This window comes from Bufo gargarizans, chromosome 5 (assembly GCF_014858855.1).
Source record: "Bufo gargarizans isolate SCDJY-AF-19 chromosome 5, ASM1485885v1, whole genome shotgun sequence".
Lineage (NCBI taxonomy): Eukaryota > Metazoa > Chordata > Amphibia > Anura > Bufonidae > Bufo > Bufo gargarizans.
Genome location: NC_058084.1, coordinates 342,282,371 through 342,305,867, shown reverse-complemented (window position 1 = coordinate 342,305,867; position 23,497 = coordinate 342,282,371). Strand labels below are relative to the sequence as shown.

Genomic DNA, 23,497 nt, shown 5'->3' with positions numbered 1-23,497 from the left:
CACTTCCATGGGGGCCAGCGTTGCATTAAAATCGAAGAATATAGAACATGCTGCGATATTTACGCAACGCACAAGTGATACGTGAAAACCAATGCTCATGTGCACAGCCCCATTGAAATAAATGGGTCCGGATTCTGTGCGGGTGCAATACGTTCGCATCACGCATTACAGCCGCGCGGAATACTACTTTTCTGAAAGGAGCCTATAGAAAAGTAGTGAAAAATGTCACAAAATCCTATGTGCAACTCTAAATCCCCACCTGCACCATTTTGAACACAGAAGACATGAATGGGGATTTATCAAGACTGGTGCTAAGGAAAACCTTTCATTTTTTAGAGCTCCTTTGGAAAATTAAATAATCCATCTATGGGCGACTAAACCAGCATTCCTTAGCACCAGTTTTGATAAATGTCAATCTTAGTCTTAGACTAAGTGGCAGATTTATGAAAATTGCTTAAAAGAAGAATTGTCATAGCCTCCAATCACAGCACAGCTTTCATTTTTCAAGCTGATGTAGTAGAGTTAACACAGATGTTTTATGAGATGTGTTATCTAAACTAATAAGCAAACATCTTCAATTGCTTTTCAATGGCTTTTGTTTCAAGATAACACGATGAGTTAAGAAATTTCAGTTAAGAGTTTGAGTGTTAACTCTGCTACATCTGTAACTTACTATGGACAACAAAAACAGTTTTTCTTTTAGACCGTTTCAGATCTCTTCCCAATTTTTATAAATAACCCCTAGCATTGATTTACCTTTATATTCTACTATGATGCATGTATCTATTTCAGGGTGAATACCATCCATCAGAATCATAAAGCGGAGATGTTCATTGACCTAAATAAAAATAAGAGTGTTTATGAAGGCATCACTGGTTTCTAATTTAGGTAGCTATCTATCTAGTAACCTGGATTACAATATTGCATCATTATACACTGAGGTAGGGAATAATAACATGTAAAACCTCAGCCAAATTTCTAATCAATAAAAATAAATCAGCCCTTTTTTTTTTTATATAAGGCTGGGTAACATTACATTTTAGCCATCCTCTGGCCTTTCCATCAGGGGTATAAGTTTGAATGTCCAAAATTGGTATTGACATTTGTATCACAACTAATCCATTCACTTCAGTGAGGCAAATGTGAGTCCAAAACATTTATATTTTGACTCAGTTTGAAATGATTTTCAGCCACTTCTATGCTTTCTGCCAGACAGAATAGCATAGTCTACTATGCTATTCTGTCTGGCAAAAAGGATGGAAATGAACAGAAAGCTGATCAGAGTATACACATGAATGGGAAATTGTACCGTTTTTGGGTATTCAAACATATAGCCGAGAGAGAAAGTTTATCAGAGCCTAAGGCTACTTTCACACTTGCGTTTTTGCTGGATCCGGCAGGGTTCAGCAAAAATGCTTCTGTTACTGATAATACAACCATCTGCATCCGTTATGAACTGATCCGGTTGTATTATCTTTAACATAGCCAAGACGGATCCGTCATTAACTCCATTGAAAGTCGATGGGGGACGAATCCATTTTCTATTGTCAGATTGTGTCAGAGAAAACTGTGTATCCCAGTACGGAAAGCAAACCATAGCCAATGTGATCTGTTAGGTTCCGGTCATGTCAGTTATGTGCCAAATGCGGCACTTCAGTTATTTTCATTCTACTTCTCCTATAGCAGAGCAGAATAATGGAAAATAATAGCAATGATGTGAATGAGCCCCAATCAGTTTAATTATATTGTGTCTATAATCTTTTCAATCATTATTTAAAAGAAACAATTTGGCTGACCTGCTGCCATATTCCAAAAGGAACAGCATTGACATTTGTTAGATTAATGCCACTCTTTTCCATGTACCAAAAGACTGGGCGTTCAGTTTTGCCCACAAATATTGGAACATCTGGTCTTCTTTCAGAAAGCTTCTTCAATGTTGGATAACTGAGGAACAATTAGTAAAAAAAAAATCTTACTTGTGATAATAAAGCTTGTCAAATGTCAGGTCAGTGGGGTTTTGCCCTCAAGGCATTATTTGTGAAACTTGGCCATCCTTTAAAAAACAACTGAAAACTCTGCTAGTGGTTCACCAATGAAGGTCTACAATTTATACACAGTATTATTATCTAGAGAACTGCAAAATTGTATCAGGTCAGCAGAGATAATTTAAAGTGGTTGTGCAGCATCAGGATACTGATGACCTATCTTTAGGATCAGCTGGTTGAAATGGCTATGGCGCCCATGTTAATTTGTATGGGAGAGGAAGGTGTAATTATACTTCACCACCGCTACAAGGGAGACGGCATGCAGGAACACTGAAGAAGATGCAGCACTTGCATGAGGGCCTCAGCCTCTTCCACCAGCTGATTGTCAGGGATACATGTCCTGACCCCCATTAAGGCTACATTCACATGACCGTATGTGGGGGGGGGGTTTTCGGTCCGCAAATTGCGGATCCGTAAAAAAAAATGGATGATGTTCCATATGGCTTCCTTTTTTTTTCGCAGATCCATTGTAACGGACAAGAATAGGACATGTTCTATTTTTTTTTTTGCGGGGTTACAGGACGGACATACTGATGTGGATAGCACACGGTGTGCTGTCCGCATTTTTTGCAAAAAAAAAAAAGTTATGGACACGGAAACAAAATACGTTCGTGTGAATGTAGCCTAATCCAGAGTATAGGTCATAAATATCCTAACACTACAAAACCACTTTAACAATTGGTTTACAGTGATTGGGTGCTACACCATTGACTATCCAGTGAGATGTTGTATCAGTATGTCACTAGGGACTGAAGGGTTGTAGGGGAGAGAAAGGATTGTGATAAATTTAATTTTAAAGGATTCATTTTTCAATTTGCATCTTTCTCATGAGAACTCTGTTGGTAAATTTCTAGAAAATCTTTTTTGGTATCCGAACATACATACCTTAGATGATCAGAATGCATGTGACTTATATAAATTAAATCTGCCCTGCACAATCTCTCCAACCAATCAGAAGGAGGCTCATGAAGCAGCCACCATCCTCGAGCAAAGGCTGGACCGGTCAGCCAGGGGTCAAAAACCATGTAGGTTTCACCAAGCTTCAACTCCATGCAGGCATGAGTGAGATAGGTAATCTATAAAAACATGACATTTGTCACCATTATTCTTTACTAAACCACCTTGTTTATAAGTGCAGTGAAATCTCTTTGAGACGACCACCTAAACAGTTTTTCCACAGTACAGTGTATATACCTAGGATATAAGGGAATTTAAAATCTGTAAAAATGTTGCATAGATCAGGGGTTTGCTTCTGAAGAATTTTCCTTGTATTTGCTTGTAACAACGTGAATTCAAAAGATTTGAGAATGAGTAAGCTTACGGAGGCTAAGTGAATAAATATATTTAGTAAGTGTGATTAAATATATCACAGACAAATCACATACGGAATAATAAAAAGTAAATACATCACTAGCCTAAATATGCAACTTGCAATATGAAGTGAGACTCCGTCGGTCATGCTATAACACATTGCTTTCTACCATGTTATAACACATGACCAACATCCCAGGCTGTAATGAGATAGGGCAAATCAATACTTACATCCTACCATGTAAAAGAGACAGTATTAAAGGGGACAGAACCAATAAGTACTTAAAAATACTCTTACAATACATTACTTTTCTTATTTCATTATAATATGCAGAATAGGTTTCATATGTGATAAAATTTTCTTTACATCCTTATTGGAAATTGTGAAGATTTATCAAAACTGGCGTAAAGGATATCTGGCTTAGTTGCCCATAGCAAGCAATCAGATTCCACCTTTCATCTTTCAGAGCTCTTTTGGAAAATGAAAGGTGGAATCTAATTGGTTGCTATGGGCACCTAAGCTAAGTTTTCATTTACACCAGTTTTAATATATCTTCCCCAATATGTTTTGTGCAGTAAGATGCATAATCCGTGTATTATGTTCTTGAACCATTTGCATGTTCCATAATATTAGCACCATTTTTTATAAAAGGAAAATTCTGTAATGAACTTTGTATAAATGTGCCCAATATGCTTCCAGTGAAGGTAAAAAGTCAGCAGCAAAACTAGACTTAGTTCATGGACAAATGGGGTCATTTATCAAACTGGTGTAAGGTAGAACTGACTCCACCTTTCATTTTTTACATCTACGTTGGAAAATGAAAGGTGGGATCTGATTGTTTGCTATGGGCAACTAAGCCAGTTCTACTTGACACCAGTTTGATAAATGACCCCATTAGTCTTTTTCTATTGGTTCTGTAATGAAATTATACCTTTAATGTGCTTAGAGAGTCGGACCCCCACCGATCAGATACTGATGTCCTATCTTGAGGATAAGATCATTTGTATAAAACACTCAGACAACCCCTTTAAGCCTTTGAATGTATAACATAAATTCATGTCAGCAAATAGAGGACTTGAAAATGGTAAGTAATTGAAACTTAAAGTAAAACATTCATTAAGGCATTTACGCACCATTCATCTATTCCCCACTGACATTAAATGCGCTACAATTATTAAAAGGCACAAGCCTCGTAATAACTAGGGTACATCTATGCGGGTCTGTTCCAGGGAACTGGTGTAGATTTCAGGTATAATTTTCTTGGTGTAGATTCTAATACTCCACCTACTTTTTTGAAAAGTGGCAGGAGGGGCGCAAAACCTCCCAAAAGTGGCAACATTTTGTATGTGAGGGCCTGTGCTAAATGTTATGACTTTTTGAGACCATTTTTTGTGGCATACAGTAGTTGATAATTGTCCCCCTAAGCATAGAATCATTTGCATACATTTATATTGTACAATACATTAAAAAACAGTCGAGGTAAGCAAATATCTCATCAAATATGTGGACAAATTAATTTTTTAATTCCATATTAATCTCATGCATGAGCACTTTCACCCCTTTAATACTTTATTCCTTTACTCTTTGGCCAGATTAGAATCACAAATTGCCAAAACCCCAGCATTGCAAAAAATCCAACAGTGCTGATTTTCTTTTGCAATTTTGGGATCATGGTTGCGACAACTTTACACTTTGGTTGCATAATGCTTGTTGCGGCCAAAGTCACCATGTAGCCCCAGGCTATATGTGGTGTAAATTATGTGTTGTTCTTCACTTCGGTTCAACAAGAATTGATTTGGAAAGCTAATCAGTGGTTCTCTGGATACCAATATCCAAACCTTTCCCTAGAGAGTATGCTAGAAAAGTGATTAAAGCCCTAGATTTATCATGAATGTTCTTCTGACTTGTGACAAATTCTGTGGAAAAGCTAATGTTGGAGCAGAGTGGGCATGTCATGTGTATGTGACATCTCATACTGTATACCATGACACCTTACCTGAAGTTCTCCAATTTCTAAATCCTTTGGAATTTGAGGGTCAGTATCCCAGGGATTTGGTGGATTTAATTCAACAAGTGATATGCCATCGTCTTCACCCTTTTCAATGACTGAACAATAACAAGGAAATATAGTGTAATTATATAAATAATTCCATATAGTTATGCATCAAGGTGATTTATTGACATCTTGTGCAATACATAACGAGCCATGTTAAAGGGCTTATCTCATGAATAATGTAAAAACGTCTTTCTAACAAAGCTGATAGAAGCAGCCCTGTACCTCAAATGGACCCATAGATCTCCCCACTCATTGCTGTAGTTGCTCTGCTAGATTTATTTCAAGCTGTCAGCTTAGGGTGTGTGTGTATTAGTTCTTTCTCAGGGGTGTGTCCTTTCTGATGCAACTGGTGACAGTTGATGGATGGAATGTGATTCCTTCTCAGTGAGGACTGAGAAATGAGAAAAAAAGCTGCAGGTTGTGCTATACAGATTACAGATTGTTTTCATTGAATAACTCAATAGCTATATTACATGTTTAATTGCATGCAATTACAAAAGTGTTTTGATCCAGGTGCTGGTTTGAAAACTGTAGAATATTTTTTGTTTGACAATCCCTTTAAGGCAGGCAATGAAAGCAATACATGGAATAGACATATTTCAAAACCCAGAGAGATGATCAGATTTATGTAGTTTAGAAAAAAAAATGGCCTGCTGGAGCACAGATAGCATTACTACTGTAATGGGACATAATTGTTATGGGGCGCAGTGAGGCCATAACTACTCTGAAGGGGCACAGAGACAGCATAATTACCCTGAAGGGGCACAGAGAGGACATAACCTCTCTGAAGGGGCACAGAGAGGGCATAACTACTGTGAAGGGGATAAACAGGGCATTACCACTGTGAAGGGGGCACAGATAGGACATTACTACTATGAAAGGGGCACAGATAGGACATTACTACTATGAAAGGGGCACAATGTGAAGGTTTTACAATGAGGGCATAAATACTGTGAGGGGGCACAATGTGGACATAACTACCATGAGGGGGAACAATATGGGCATAACTACCGTGTGCGGGCACAATGTGGATTGTATTAGGGGGCACATATCTGGACGTTACTGTGAAAGGTTGTACAATGAGGGCAATGGTACTGTGCAGTGGTACAATTTTTAAAGAATTTGGTGGTGCCAGAGAATGGACCCGCCCTGAGTACCAAACAACAGCCACTGCTGATATACGTCACTTTTTAAGCAAAACTTATCAATTTTCCTTTATTTTTTATTAATTTTTCCTCCTCATAGCTGACTGCTGTATCCTGACGGGTCACGGGTGTCCATCGGGTCCCCGCGCTGCTGTGACGGGGACCCGATGGCTTGGTCGGCAGCCCGATGCCTTCTTTTGGCATCGTGGCTGCCATCCCTGTGAGCTTATGAGATCCAGCCTGTGAGATCCACAGGAAGCAGGCTGTAAGTGTATTACATACATTGAGTAATACACTTACTGCCAATGCATTACAAAACAGAAGTATTGTAATGCATTGTAAATGGGATCATACCCCCAAAAGTTGCAGTCCCAGAGTGGGACAAAAAAATTAAGAAAAAAAAAAGAATGTTTTACAAAAAAATTTAAGTTTCAAGTAAAAAAATAAGTAAAGCATCCTTTTTCCAAAATAAAGTTCAAAAACTTGTAAAAAATAGGGAAAAAGTCATATGTACCCCAAAATGGTACCAATGAAAACATCACCTCATCCTGCATAAAAGGAACCCCCACATAAGACAATCATAAAAAAAACAAAAAACAATAGCACCCGTAAACCTATCCATTAAAATCTATGCTGCAAAAGCCATCTGGCTCTCCTTCCATTCCTGTCACCGCCACTTCTGTGAGAAGGTCTGACAGACATCCTTCTCTACCAATTGCATGATGTTCTTTGTTTTGGTTTCACTTTCTCATCTCATTTCCTTCTCCCAGGTGTCACCTATTTAGACTAATCCTCTTTCCTTTATATTCCCTCCCATACTGCCTCACTTTGCGGTTTATACTACTTCCTGGATTGAAGTGTTCACTGCTGGAGACTTCTGCTGCTGGTTGTTCAGATAAGTCCTTTCATGTATTGTGTTTCCTTGCTGGCTTGATTCTAGGTGACCCTGACTCCCTCCGTATGAAGTGCAGGGAGCCGGTGGTCGTGTCCCCTCACTATTATAGGGTTTTCAGGTGTCAAACAGCCTTAGGTACGGGGGCATACAATCGTCTACCTTTGAGACCCTTGTATGTGCTTAGCAGTCAGGGTGAGCTCTTAGGGTTTTATAGGGGTCACCTATATGCTCCTTAGTTTGGGATTAAGCCAGTCGGACGTTTATTCATAACTTCCAGCTATCTGCAACATCATCCGTGACAATTCTGTTCTGAATTGTGCCATGTGTCCCCACAGCAGTTTACCAACACATATGGAGTGTTGCCGTATTCAGGAGAAACTGGGTAACAAATTATGGGGTGCTTTTTCTCCTGTTACCCCTTGTGAAAATGAAAAATTTGGGGCTAAAGAAAACATTTTCACAGCCAAGTGTTTCCAAATTCTGTAAAATGCTTAGGGGATCAAAATGCTCAATCCCTCCCTTAATATATTCTTTAAGGGGTGTAGTTTCCAAAATGGGGTCACTTTTTAGGGATTCCACTGTAGTGCAAACAGCACATGTGGTTTATGATCGTCACCACCCTGTGCAGCTGGTAACTATGTTACCTAATATGTGCACCTGGACCTAGTGTTCTAGTCTCTTCATCAGGAGTGTTTTTTTCAGCAGCAGACAGACAAACATTCAGACATGCTGCACACTGTTAGTATCAAGCGTGCAGCACACAGAGACAAAGCCTGCAGCATTGGGATGGCCGTAACACGGCCACTCAATGTGCCCGTTTATGTAGACCTATTCCTGCCCCCTCTGGGCTGTGTCGGCATTGCGGGATATAATCAGCTTCGGGGGAGTGTCAGGTCAGACACTCCCCTGTCCCACCTCTTCATCGCTGGAGCACCAGAGGGTAAGTGATATATGAAGTGACTACAGGCGGCTCAAAAGACTCATACAGTGACTGTATAACCCCCATACCAAGCCAAGGAATTAACTAGGGGTGTCATCTAAGCAGTTAACTATATTATCATCAACTCGCTCACAGTGCAGATCGTACACGTACGGATCAATTGTGCTATCTATTGTGCTCAATGCACGCACTGCAAGTACCATCAGACGCAATATAGATATGGGGCACAGTGTGAACTATTACCTGACACTATTGGAAGATATGTCATAACACATACAGTGGATATACAAAGTCTAGACACCCCTGTTAAAATGGCAGGTTTCTGTGATGTAAAAAAATGAGACAAAGATAAATCATTTCAGAACTTTTTCCACCTTTAATGTGACCTATAAACTGTACCACTCAATTGAAAAACAAACTAAAATCTTTTAGGTAAAGGGAAGAAAAACATATAGAAATAAAATTATATGGTTGAATAAGTGTGCACACCCTTAAACTAATACTTTGTTGAAGCACCTTTTGATTTTATTACATCACTCAGTCTATTTGGGTATGAGTCTATCAGCATGGCACATTTTGACTTGGGATAATTTGCCCACTCTTCTTTGCAAAAACACTCCAAATCTGTCAGATTGCGAGGGCATCTTCTGTGCACAGCCCTCTTCGGATCACCCGACTCTGGCTTGGCCATTCCAAAACTTGAATCTTCTACTGGTGAAGCCATTCCTTTGTTGATTTGGACGTATGCTTTGGGTCGTTGTCATGCTGAAAGATGAAGTTCCTCTTCATGTTCAGCTTTCTAGCAGAAGCCTTAAGGTTTTGTGCCAATATTGGCTAGCATTTGGAACTGTTCATAATTCCCTCTAGCCTAACTAAGGCCCCAGTTCCAGCTGAAGAAAACCAGCCTCTAAGCATGATGCTGCCACCACCATGCTTCACTGTGGGTATGGTGTTCTTTTGGTGATGTGCAGTGTTGTTTTTGCGCCGAACATATCTTTTGGAATTATGGCCAAAAAGTTCAACCTTGGTTTTATCAGACCATAACAACTTTTCTCACATGCTTTTGGGAGGCGTCAGATGTGTTTTTGCAGCCTGGCTTGGATGTTTTTCTTCGTAAGAGAAGGTTTTCACTCTACCCCATAGCCCCGACATATGAAGAATATGGGAGATTGTTGTCACATGTACCACACAGCCAGTACTTTCCAGATATTCCTGCAGCTCCTTTAATGTTGCTGTAGGCCTCTTGGTAGCCTCCCAGACCAGTTTTCTTCTCGTCTTTTCATCAATTTTGTTGGGACGTCCAGTTCTTGGTAATGTCACTGTTGTGCCATCTTTTCTCCACTTGATGATGACTGTCTTCATTGTGTTCCATGGTATATCTAATGCCTTGGAAATTATTTTGTACCCTTCTCATGACTGATACCTTTTAACAATGAGATCCCTCTGATGCTTTGGAAGCTCTCTGTGGACCATGGCTTTTGCTGTGGGATGCGACTAAGAAGACCAACTAGAGCAGCAGAACTTTATTTGGGGTTAATCAGAGGCACTTTAAATGATGGCAGGTGTATGCTGACTCCTATGTAACATGATTTTGAATGTGATTGCTTAATTCTGTACATAGCTACATCACCAGTTATAAGAGGGTGTGCACACTTATGCAACCACATTATTTTAGTTTTTTTTTTCCCCCTCCACTTAAAAGATTTCAGTTAATTTTTCAATTGAGTGGTACAGTTTATAGGTCACATTAAAGGTAGAAAAAGTTCTGAAATTATTTATCTTTGTTTCATTTTAACAGGGGCCTGTAGACTTTTTAAATCCACTGTATATCACTCGTTACGAAAAAAAAACAAAAAAAAAACGATTCCACTATTTATTTTTGCCACGCCTTTACCAAGGCAAGGAGACCCCTCGTATATAAAAAGATATTCAATATTTCAAACAGTGAATAGTGGACTTATTTCAGCGCATATGTCAGAATTCTACAGGACAGTTACTCCTCCCAGAGGAGGAGATACTGACAATCTCCTCCTACGCAAGGAAGCCCAATGGATGTTCATCGTGCAAACTGTGAAACCATTGGGGCCTAATGAATTTATTTCCTATGCCTGTTTTATCTAAAGTATATTGACCCTGTATGTAACTGTCCTGTAGAATTCTGATGTATGCGCTGAAATAAGTCCACTATTCACTGTTTGAAATATTGAATAGTTTTACATATACATGGGGTCTCCTTGCCTTGGCAAAAGCGTGGCAAAAAAAAAAAAGAAAAGAAAAAGAGAGAGGTAGGAAGGAAAGGAAGTGGAAAAGAAAGGAAAGAAAAACATTTTTATTTTTTGGGGAATATATTTTTTTTTTCTCGTAACGAGTGACCAATATATATGTGTTAGGACATGTCTTCCAATGGTGTCAGGTAATGGTTCACACTGTGCCACATATCTATATTGCTTCTGATAGTAGTGCGTGCATTGAGCACAATAGATAGCAGAATTGATCCGTATGTGTACGATCTGCACTGTGAGCGAGCTGATGATAATATAGTTAACTGCTTAGGTGACACCCCTAGTTAATTCCTTGGCTTGGTATGGGGGGTTATACAGTCACTGTATGAGTCTTTTGAGCCGCCTGTAGTCACTTCATATATCACTTACCCTCTGGTGTTCCAGCAATGAAGAGGTGGGACAGGGGAGTGTCTGACCTGACATTCCCCCGAAGCTGATTGGATCCTGCAATGCTGACACAGTCCAGAGGGGGCAGGAATAGGTCTACATAAACAGGCACATTGAGTGGGCGTGTTACGGCCATCCCAGTACCACAGGCTTTGTCTCTGTGTGCTGCACGCTTGATACTAACAGTGTGCAGCATGTCTGAATGTTTGTCTGTCTGCTGCTGAAAAAAAAAAAGCTCCCGATGAAGAGGCTAATGTTTAATAATTGCCTCAGAAACGCGTCGAGGGTTTAAGTATAGGACAGCAGTAATATCTGAATTTTTCATAGCGCGGATGAGACAGCTAGAACTAATATGTTATAGCCAGCAAAGCTAATTTGGCATAGATATATCACAGAAGAAAAGGATTCAAATGATTCAGCCGAATCACGTTACAAATTAGGTCAGGTTTAGCACAGGAAAAGAACGTGTCCCCGTGCCTAATCCTAGAGCATCCCTGTTAAAAACCCTATCAACAAGGGATCTAACATACAAGTTTAGATAAACAAAGAGATGTTTCAAAAATATATAAGTATATCAATTAAGTTCGGCACATCACAGATAATCGGATACCGATACTTATGTAAGCAAAAAAATAAATAAATATGCGTTTCACCTAAGAACAAGGATCATCAGGGGATGGAAACATCAATACTGGGAAACATCAATCTTGGCTGGCAAGGGCGTCGCTAGGTTAAAACATTCGGGGCCTGGGCCCCAGATGTTTTGTCCCATGCCCTGAATGTCCTGCCTGCCTGCTAGATACAACTGTATTGCCGTACATAGAATGGCAATACAATTGAATCTAATACACTGGGAAGAGCTGAAGGACCTGTGGTGACATCACAGGTCATGTGATCAGCAAAACAGGCTGTGATAGGATGACCTGGATGATGTCACCATCATGTGACCAGTGAAGGATTGGACTGGAGTGAAGAGGAGAAGGAGCCTAATGGTGATGTCTGTACATGAGGAGAGGTAAGTGAAGGGAGAGGCAGAGCAATGCTGGGAGTTGTAGTTATTTAACTGGGATGTATGTTAGGGCTGAAGGGAGGGATGTTATTGACATGAAACTGTGTGCTTGAGGTGGCTGGGGAAGGGAGTGATGTTATTTACATGGGACTGTATGTTGAAAGTGGATGGTGGGGGGAATGATGTTTATGTACATGGGACTTAATGTTTAGGCTACGTTCACACTTGCGTTTGGGGATCCGCTTGTGAGATCCGTTTCAAGGCTCTCACGAGCAGCCCCAAATGCATCAGTTTATCCCCAATGCATTCTGAATGGATGCGGATCCATTCAGAATGCATTCGTTCGGCTCCGTACGGCCCCCCGTTCCGTTTTGGAGGCGTACCCCAAAATGCTGCAAGCAGCATTTTGGGTCCGCATGGCCTTGCAGAGCCAAACGGATCCGTCCTGACTTACAATGTAAGTCAATGGGGACGGATCCCTTTGCATTGACACAAAATGGTGCAATTGTAAACTGATCCGTCCCCCATTGACTTTCAATGTAAGTCAGGACGGATCCGTATTGGGACTTAGAAATTCAAATCTAATACAAACAAATCGGTCCTGAACGGATGCATTTGTTTGTATTATCGGTGCGGATCCTTCCTGTACAAGTACAGGACAGATCCTCACGAACGCAAGTGTGAAAGTAGCCCTAGGGGGTGATATTTACATGGGATTGTGAATTGGAGGCGGCTGGGGAGGAGGTGATGTTATTTACATGGGACTGTATGGTGGAGGGAGGATTATAACTGCAGGGGGCACTGCAGATCCAGGGGACATTATAAGCGGTCTTATTACTACTGGGGGCTCTATAGGAGGGTCTTATAGGTCCGCCTTATTTCTACTAAGCGCACTATGGGGGTCTTATTACTACTGAAGGGTCTGTAAGGAGCTTTATTACCACTGGGGGAACAATAGGGGGCCTTATTTCTACTGGGGATTGTGAGGGGTCTTCTAATAATGGGGGCATTGTTGAGGAGCATTATCACGGTTGGGGCAGTGTTACTATGAGGGCATTCTAGAAGGGAATTACTATTGGTGGGACTATGAGGAGCACTATTACTATGGGGGCAGTAATGTTTCTTCAAGATAGTATTTAGGGGTATTGGGGGGGCAGGGGCGTAACTAAAGGCTCATGGGCCCCGGTGCAAGACTTCAGCTTGGGCCCCCCTCCCCTCAGTGCTTTGTGTGTCTTCTTATGCGGCACAAGTGTCTTTGGGCCCCTTCAGGCTCCTGGGCCCGATAGCGACTGCTACTTCTGCACCTCCTATAGCTACACCCCTGGGAAGGGGAAGGGGGGCACAGCAAACAGCATGATAAGACTGTGAGGACTCCAGTTGGGGGATAATGATAGAATGTGAGGAAGCTAAGATGTCTGTTTGTCACACTCTGCAGAGACAAGGCGGCTGACAGAAGTTTTCCAGACCGAGTGGAGAAGATGATGAGATAGAAGATCTACAGAGAAGATGATGACAGAGAGGAGACGTCACCTGGAGGCCCTGGATATGACAGGTAAGTGCTGCTGTATAGCAAGTACAGCAAAGTGCGGGAAGGGGGGGGTGGGGGCAACATATTTATTGGGGCTTGTGCCCTGGATCTTTTGAAACCCTAGCAACGCCCCTGTAGATCAAAGTTACATGTCACATGGACTATGTCACAGATAAGGATTCCAGGTGTAGAGAAATCAATAGACGGTACTTACTTATATTCTGCCAAGGATATAGTTACAAGATGTTCCAAGGGAGCTGTCAGGCTAATTATTACCTATTTGTAGTTTGATATCCGGACGCCGCTTACGTCACTTCCTGTACTATGAAGCGCACCAGTGGAACACATCACGTGTCTGCTCGCCACCCCTGCTGGTATGGAACGCACCATGGAGCGCATAAGGTGACTATGGGCGAACCGGAAGTTACAATGAGGCGCGATTAGTGCGCATGACAAAGTACAGTAATACAGTGCCAGACATTCGGGTTAGCAAAAGTAGGTTTGACGCTGCATAATATACACAGTGCCAAATAGAGAATCTTTATAGTCATGCATTGCTAATATGGATTATAGTACCAAAATACTCTCATGCATTCAGAGGGGGTATAATGTTTAAATACTCTGGACTAAGATATGGTGAATCAATAAATATCGTCTTTTAAACATGATGCTTTTCGCATCGATAAGATCAGTCATGGGTCAATCATCACAATGACAGAGGGTAAGCCTTTGCTGACTATGAGATTTACCAGGTCCATAGTCCATGTGACATGTAACTTTGATCTTTTTAGGACATAATCAATTCCAGCCAAGATTAATGTTTCCCAGTATCAGAACAGGGAGCTAAGTATACATCCATTTTATCTATATTGTGTCACCTTACCCACCCCCTGATGATCCTTGCTCTTAGGTGAAACGCGCATTTCCTTTTTTTTGCTTACATAAGTATCGGTATCCGATTATCTGTGGTGTGCCGAACTTAATTGATATACTTATATATTTTTGAAACATCTCTTTGTTTATCTAAACTTGTATGTTAGATCCCTTGTTGATAGGGTTTTTAACTGAGGATAGACTAGGGCAGGGATGCTCAACCTGCGGCCCTCCAGCTGTTGTAAAACTACAACTCCCACGATGCCCTTCTGTAGGATGAAAGCTGTAGGCTGTCAGGGAATTATGGGAGTTGTAGTTTTGCAACAGCTGGAGGGCCGCAGGTTGAGCATGCCTGGACTAGGGTATTACAGGGATAGCATCCCCTGTGGTCCCCTGATCATCCTCCTTTTTCTTCATTCTTTTTTCCCCCCGCAGCTTCATCAATTATATGTTCCCTTAGGGCAGGCATCCTCAAACTGCGGCCCTTCAGCTGTTGCAAAACTACAACTCCCAGCATGCCTGAACAACCTACAGGTATCAGCCTACAGCAGGGCACTGTGGGAGTTGTAGTTTTACAACAGCTGGAGGGCCCAGTTTGAGAATGCCTGCCTTAGGGGATTACGTCACGTATCGTTAATTAATAGGTACTTTTTGTACTAATACTCATTACTTGAATAATAAAGGTATATTTTAAGCCACGTTCTTTTCCTGTGCTAAACCTGACCTAATTTGGCATAGCCAGCATTAGTTAATTGGTGGGGGGATAGCACTAGAGGTTTACAGTGAAATAGAAGTGTGTGAGAGACTATTGGTGACTGCTTGTTTGTTGAATGATATGAGCGACAACACTAGGTCCAGGTGCACATATTAGGTAACATAGTTACCAGCTACTCAGGGTGGTGACAATCATAAACCACATGTGCTGTTTGCACTAAATATATACTCCTCCTCCCCCACATTAACACTAGTCTCCAGGTGGATAGTGGAGCCTGCAGTTTGCTAGCTGTCCATCTGGTTTAGTAACAAAGTGGATAGGAATATATTTTAGGATATATAAACATTTCCCCAATCATTTTAAGAGATACCAAATAAAGGTTATATTTTAGCGAGTTTTATCTAGTTAACCATTCAATACATTGCGTCATCAAACAATATATATATTTTTCTGAGTTAATCCTAAAAACCATTCTAGCAAAATCTGCCTCCAAAATCCATATGGCGCTTCTTTCCTTCTGACCACTGTCACGTGACCATAGAGCATTTTAACGCCACATATGGGGTATTTCTGTAAACTTCATAATCAGAGTAATATATATTGAAGTTTATTTTGCTGTTAACCCTTGCTGTGATGCAAGAAAAAAATGTATTAACATAAAAAAAATCGACCCAAAATTTTTGAAACCTAACCTCCATTTTCCTTTAATTCTTGTGGAGCACCTCAAGTGTTAAAAAAGTTTGTAACATCAGTTTTGAATAATTTGAGGGTTGCAGTTTCTAAAATGGGGGCATTTATGGGTGGTTTACATTATGTAAGCCCCTTAAAAATCACTTTATAACAGAATTGGTGCTTAAAAATGGTTTGGGATATTTTGTTGAAAAGTTGAAAAATGTATTCTAAACTTCTAAGCCTTCTAACGTCATAAAAATAAAAAATAACATATACAAAATGATGCCAACATAAAGCAGACATATGGGAAATGTGAAGTAATAAATATTTTATGAAGTATCACTTTCTGTTTTAAAAGCAGAGAAATAGAAATTTATAAAATTGTGAAGTTTTCAAAATTTTGGGTAAATTTGGGATTTTTTCATAAATAAAGGTGAACAATATTGACTCAAATTTATGAAGTACAATGTGACATCAGAAAAAAGGTCTCAGAATGGCTTGAATAAGTAAAATCGTTCCAAAGTTATTACCACATAAAGTTACGCATGTCAGATTTGCAAAAATTAGCCTGGAATTTAAGGTGAAAAGTGGCTCGGTACTCAAGGGGTTAAATACACACTGTGTTATGGGATAAAAATAAATAAATTGGTTAGGGGACCAAGCATCTGCAAATTATACCTTGACAGGGTCAAAATGCCTGCCCATACGACATGCACAAGTAATTCTCAATTTTAAATGAGAGCAGCAGCAGTGCAGATGTGGAAAGGGTACGGATATAGTGGCATCCAGCCGCAATAGTAGTGGCAGCAGAAGCAGCATAGCGTGGAAAGTACAAGGCAGTAGAACGGCTGTCTATGGGTAATAGTAGTAATAGTAGTAGTGATAGTGATGGTAGATGCTTTGTGTTAATAGTGGTGGCAGTAGGGGATTAGCAGCGAGGAGCAGCGATGGCTGCAGCAGCAGCCATATCGTACATGTTGGCAGGCAGCAGCAGCCTTATGGAAAATGATGGTCGGCAGGCCACAGCAGTGGCATGATGGCAGGGTGGCACGATGGAACCAGCAGCAGTTGTGTAGAACATTTATGGTTGGCATTAAGTCGCAGCGGTAGCATGATGGTTGGCAGATCGCAGCAGTGGAATGATAATGGCGGTTTCATGATGGAGGCTGCAGCAGCAGACGTACAGAAAATAATGGTTGGCAGGTCATAGCACTGGCATGATGGTGGCATGATTGTGGCAGGATGGAGGTGGCAGCAGCAGTAGCAGCCCTACAGAACATAATTTGCAGGTGATAGCAGTGGTAATAGAGGTCATTTCTGAAACTGGGGGAGATCTGTGGAGGACACCGTTATGGGGGGGGGGGGGGGGAGATCTGTGGAGGACACCGTTATGGGGGGGGGGGAGATCTGTGGAGGACACCGTTATGGGGGGGGGATCTGTGGAGGACACTGTTATGGGGGATCTGTGGAGGACACTGTTATGGGGGATCTGTGGAGGACACTGTTATGGGGGATCTGTGGAGGACACTGTTATGGGGGATCTGTGGAGGACACTGTTATGGGGGATCTGTGGAGGACACTGTTATGGGGGATCTGTGGAGGACACTGTTATGGGGGATCTGTGGAGGACACTGTTATGGGGGATCTGTGGAGGACACTGTTATGGGGATCTGTGGAGGACACTGTTATGGGGGATCTGTGGAGGACACTGTTATGGGGGATCTGTGGAGGACACTGTTATGGGGGATCTGTGGAGGACACTGTTATGGGGGATCTGTGGAGGACACTGTTATGGGGGATCTGTGGAGGACACTGTTATGGGGGATCTGTGGAGGACATTTATGGGGGACCAGTGGATGACACTTATGGGGGACCAGTGGATGACACTGTTATGGGGTGGATCTGTGGATGGCACTGTTATGGGGTGGATCTGTGGATGGCACTGTTATTGTGGGGTGGATCTGTGGATGGCACTGTTACAGGCAGGGGATGTGTGCTATGACACATAGGACCATGAGGGGGGCCAGCATAAGACACACGTATAGCATTTTATGCTGGTCCCCCTCATGGCCCTATGTGTCCCCTCATGTGTCCTAAACTGCGCACATAACTGGCTTTGTGTGTAAAGTTTTTTACGACTGTCTGAACTCTGAAACAAGCTCTCTCCTATTGATAAAATGACCAGCCTCTGTACTCACTTCCACTATGAATGCACTGCAGCGAGCGGGCCGGTGTTCTGACACTTTTCTATACCCGGACAAAAAAGTCTATACCCGGAAGTGATGTAGCTGCACCGGAAGCCGCTCGCTGCAGTGCATTCATAGTGACAGTGAGTACAGAGGCTGGCCATATCATCAATAGGAGAGCACTTGTTTCAGAGTTCAGACAGTAGTAAAAAAAAATTCACACACAAAGCCAGTTATGTGCCCCTTCATATATAATTTTCAGGTCCGCAAAATTGCATTTATAGATTATTCGCGATTAGATTATTCGCGATTCGATTATTGCGCACCAAAGAGCCGCATAGAAATGTCTAAAGAGCCGCTTGTGGCTCGCAAGCCGCACTTTGCCGACCACTGCCCTAAGGGAACATATAATTGATGAAGCAGCGGGGAAAAAAAGGATGAAGAAAATGGAGGCTGATCGGTACCACAGGGGTTGCTATCCCTGTAATACCCTAGTCTAGCCTAAGCCCAGGGTCACCCCCTGATGGTGGAGGTTCCCTGTCCCCGTGCCTAATCCTTGAGAATCCCTGTTAAAAACCCTATCAACAAGGGATCTAACATACAAGTTTAGATAAACAAAGAGATGTTTCAAAAATATATAAGTATATCAATTAAGTTCGGCACACCACAGATAATCGGATACCGATACTTATGTAAGCCAAAAAAAAAACTACGTGTTTCACCTAAGAACAAGGATCATCAGGGGGTGGATAAGGTGACACAATATAGATAAAATGGATGTATACTTAGTTCCCTGTTCTGATACTGGGAAACATCAATCTTGGCTGGCAGGGGCGTCGCTAGATTAAAACATTCGGGGCCTGGGCCACGGATGTTTTGTCCCATGCCCCGAATGTCCTGCCTGCCTGCTAGATACAACTGTATTGCCGTACACAGAACGACAATACAATTGAATCTAATACACTGGGAAGAGCTGAAGGACCTGTGGTGACATCACAGGTCATGCGATCAGCAAAACAGGCTGTGATAGGATGACCTGGATGATGTCACCATCATGTGACCAGTGCAGGATTGGACCGGAGTGAAGAGGAGAAGGAGCCTAATGGTGATGTCTGTACATGAGGAGAGGTAAGTGAAGGGAGAGGCAGAGCAATGCTGGGAGTTGTAGTTATTTAACTGGGATGTATGTTAGGGCTGAAGGGAGGGATGTTATTGACATGGAACTGTGTGCTTGAGGTGGCTGGGGGAGGGAGTGATGTTATTTTCATGGGACTGTATGTTGAAAGTGGATGGTGGGGGGAATGATGTTTATGTACATAGGACTTAATGTTTAGGCTACGTTCACACTTGCGTTTGGGGATCCGCTTGTGAGATCCGTTTCAAGGCTCTCACAAGCAGCCCCAAATGCATCAGTTTAACCCCAATGCATTCTGAAGGGATGCGGATCCATTCAGAATGCATTCGTTCGGCTCCGTACGGCCCCCCGTTCCGTTTTGGAGACGGACCCCAAAATGCTGCAAGCAGCGTTTTTGTGTACGCATGGCCTTGCAGAGCCAAACGGATCCGTCCTGACTTACAATGTAAGTTAATGGGGACGGATCCCTTTGCATTGACACAAAATGGTGCAATTGTAAACGGATCCGTACCCCATTGACTTTCAATGTAAGTCAGGACGGATCCGTATTGGGACTTCAAATCTTATACAAACAAATCGGTCCTGAACGGATGCATTTGTTTGTATTATCGGTGCGGATCCGTCCTGTACAAGTACAGGACAGATCCGCGCGAACGCAAGTGTGAAAGTAGCCCTAGGGGGTGATGTTTACATGGGATTGTGAATTAGAGGCGGCTGGGGAGGAGGTGATGTTATTTACATGGGACTGTATGGTGGAGGGAGGATTATAACTGCAGGGGGCACTGCAGATCCAGGGGACATTATAAGCGGTCTTATTACTACTGGGGGCTCTATAGGAGGGTCTTATAGGTCCGCCTTATTTCTACTAAGCGCACTATGGGGGCCTTATTACTACTGAGGGGTCTGTAAGGAGCTTTATTAACACTGGGGGAACAATAGGGGGCCTTATTTCTACTGGGGACTCTGCGAGGGTATTATTAATATTGGAGGGCTCTTCTAATAATGGGGGCATTGTTGAGGAGCATTATCACGGTTGGGGCAGTGTTACTATGAGGGCATTCTAGAAGGGAATTACTATTGGTGGGACTATGAGGAGCACTATTACTATGGGGGGCAGTAATGTTTCTTCAGGATAGTATTTGGGGGTATTGGGGGGCAGGGCGTAACTAAAGGCTCATGGGCCCCGGTGCAAGAGTTCAGCTTGGCTCCCCCTCCCCTCAGTGCTTTGTGTGTCTTCTTATGCGGCACAAGTGTCTTTGGGCCCCTTCAGGCTCCTGGGCCCGGTAGCGACTGCTACCTCTGCACCCCCTATAGCTACACCCCTGGGGGGGGGGGGGGCACAGCAAGCATCAGGATAACACTGTGGGGACTCCAGTTGGGGGATAATGATAGAATGTGAGGAAGCTAAGATGTCTGTGTGTCACACTCTGCAGAGACAAGGCGGCTGACAGAAGTTTTCCAGACCGAGTGGAGAAGATGATGAGATAGAAGATGACGACAGAGAGGAGACGTCACCTGGAGGCCCTGGATATGACAGGTAAGTGCTGCTGTATAGCAAGTACAGCAAAGTGAGGGGGGGGGGGCAACATATTTATTGGGGCTTGTGCCCTGGATCTTTTGAAACCCTAGCAACGCCCCTGTAGATCAAAGTTACATGTCACATGGACTATGTCAGAGATAAGGATTCCAGGTGTAGAGAAATCAATAGACGGTACTTACTTATATTCTGCCTAGGATATAGTTACAAGATGTTCCAAGGGAGCTGGGGAGCTGTCAGGCCAATTATTACCTATTTGTAAAGAGAAGTAATAGGAATAGCTCACTCCTATGCGACAGGGACCAGGTGCTCTAGGCCATAAAACTGTATCACCCGTACAGAAGGGAGTATTGAAAATAAATAAATAAGTTGGACTGGCACTCTGTATGTGTGGTATAATATGGATAAAATGAATAAGAAATGTACAATTTTTGGGTGATCACACAATTTAATCCACAAGACTCAAATTACAATAAAATCACCAAAATACATGGTTATAAAACTCAAATATAAAAATAGGATCTGTGCTTTAAAACAAACTGGAAAAACTGCAACAATGGTATATGATACTTCATAGGGGATAATACAATGATATTGGGTTCCTTCTATCGAACAAATCAAATAAAAGTTCCTTTGTACAGGGTTTCTTTTATGTGAAAGAAAAAAACGGTTTGTATCGTTCCTCTCAAGAAGTGTACATATGAGATTACCACTTGATTGTACAGTTGTCAATAATATCCGCAAATTGAAAAGGGCTTCATAAAAGGTATGGGTTCCCAAGATAGCTTTTTATAAAGTCTGTCCAGACCCGATTAAGTTGGTAAATAAAGTGCTGTGTGCACTAAAGGTAAAAAGTCTGGATCTTACCTTGACCCAGGTAGGAGTTCAAAGCATGGACTGATACAGCATGTCCCACTTTCGTTTCGAAGTTGTATGTGTAGTCCCGCGTTGTTCAAGCCGACGCCAATGGATCACGTGGTCTGTGACGTACCTCTAGCTCGTAGTTTGTAGCAATGTATCGTGAGACCTGATGCCCGGACTTTTCGTATCTCAAAACGCCAACACGTCACGAGGTCTGTGACATACCTCTAGTTCGTGATTTGTAGCGAGGTATCGCGGGAACTAGTGTTGGAAGTTTCTGTATAAAGAATTTCTTTTTATTGGAGCGCTCCAAACTTTCTAAAGTTTTCACAGATTTTGTACCATCTGTAAAGAGGCCTCGATCAAGTGGGACCTTTCAGCTGGTTTTGTCAAAAGTTAGTGGAATATGAGACTTTGTAAGAAAAAAAAAATCTTCATTTTCCGCTAACTTGTGACAAAAAATAAAAAAATCTAGGTACTCGCCATGCCCCTCACAGAATACCTTGGGGTGTCTTCTTTCCAAGATGGGGTCACTTGTGGGGTAGTTATACTGCCCTGGCTTTTTAGGGGCCCAAATGCGTGAGAAGTAGTTTGAAATCAAAATGTGTAAAAAATGCCCTGTGAAATCCTAAAGGTGCTCTTTGGAATGTGGGCCCCTTTGCCCACCTAGGCTGCAAAAAAGTGTCACACATGTGGTATCGCCGTACTCAGGAGAAGTTGGGCAATGTGTTTTGGGGTGTCATTTTACATATACCCATGCTGGGTGAGAGAAATATCTCGGCAGAAGACAACTTTTCCCATTTATTTATGCAAAGTTGGCATTTGACCGAGATATTTATCTCACCCAGCATGGGTATATGTAAAATGACATCCCAAAACACATTGCCCAACTTCTCCTGAGTACGGCAATACCACATGTGTGACACTTTTTTGCAGCCTACATGCGCAAAGGGGCCCAAATTCATTTTAGGAGGGCATTTTTAGACATTTGGATTCCAGACTTCTTCTCACGCTTTAGGGCCCCTCTAAAATGCCAGGGCAGTATAAATACCCCACATGTGACCCCATTTTGGAAAGAAGACACCCCAAGGTATTCAATGAGGGGCATGGCGAGTTTATAGAAGATTTTTTTTTTGGGCACAAGTTAGCGGAAATTTTATTTTTTATTTTTTTATCTCACAAAGTCTCCCTTTCTGCTAACTTGGGACAAAAAGTTTAATCTTTCATGGACTCAATATGCGCCTCAGCGAATACCTTGGGGTGTTTTCTTTCCGAAATGGGGTCACATGTGGGGTATTTATACTGCCCTGGCATTTTAGGGGCCCTAAAGAGTGAGAAGAAGTCTGGAATATAAATGTCAAAAAAATATTACGCATTTGGATCCCGTGAGGGGTATGGTGAGTTCATGTGAGGTTTTATTTTTTGGACACAAGTTAGTGGAATATGATACTTTGTAAGAAAAAAAAAAAAAAAAAAAAAAGTACATTTCTGCTAACTTGTGCCAAAAAAATGTCTAAATGGAGCCTTACAGGGGGTGATCAATGACAGGGGGGTGATCAGGGAGTGTATATGGGGTGATCACCCCCCTGTCATTGATCACCCCCCTGTAAGGCTCCATTCAGACGTCCGTATGTGTTTTGCGGATCCGATCTATGGATCCGTAAAACACATACAGACATCTGAATGGAGCCTAACAGGGGGGTGATCAATGACAGGGGGGTGATCAGGGAGTCTATATGGGGTGATCAGGGGTTAATAAGGGGTTAATAAGTGACAGGGGGGGTGTAGTGTAGTGTGGTGCTTGGTGCTACTTTACTGAGCTGCCTGTGTCCTCTGGTGGTCGATTCAAGCAAAAGGGACCACCAGAGGACCAGGTAGCAGGTATATTAGACGCTGTTATCAAAACAGCGTCTAATATA

General features: G+C 42.1%; 1 protein-coding gene across 1 annotated transcript in view; it reads right to left on the bottom strand.

Annotated features, from left to right (window-relative positions):
• Positions 1 to 23,497, bottom strand: part of LOC122939448 (cytidine monophosphate-N-acetylneuraminic acid hydroxylase-like) — a 239,859-nt gene that overhangs the window by 133,304 nt on the left and 83,058 nt on the right. The window contains exons 4-7 of the mRNA XM_044295519.1: positions 5,354 to 5,463; positions 2,931 to 3,121; positions 1,797 to 1,944; positions 757 to 838 (exon numbers count right to left, since the gene is read on the bottom strand). Coding sequence (XP_044151454.1) covers positions 757 to 838; positions 1,797 to 1,944; positions 2,931 to 3,121; positions 5,354 to 5,463 — 531 coding nt within the window. The remainder of the gene's footprint in view (positions 1 to 756; positions 839 to 1,796; positions 1,945 to 2,930; positions 3,122 to 5,353; positions 5,464 to 23,497) is intronic.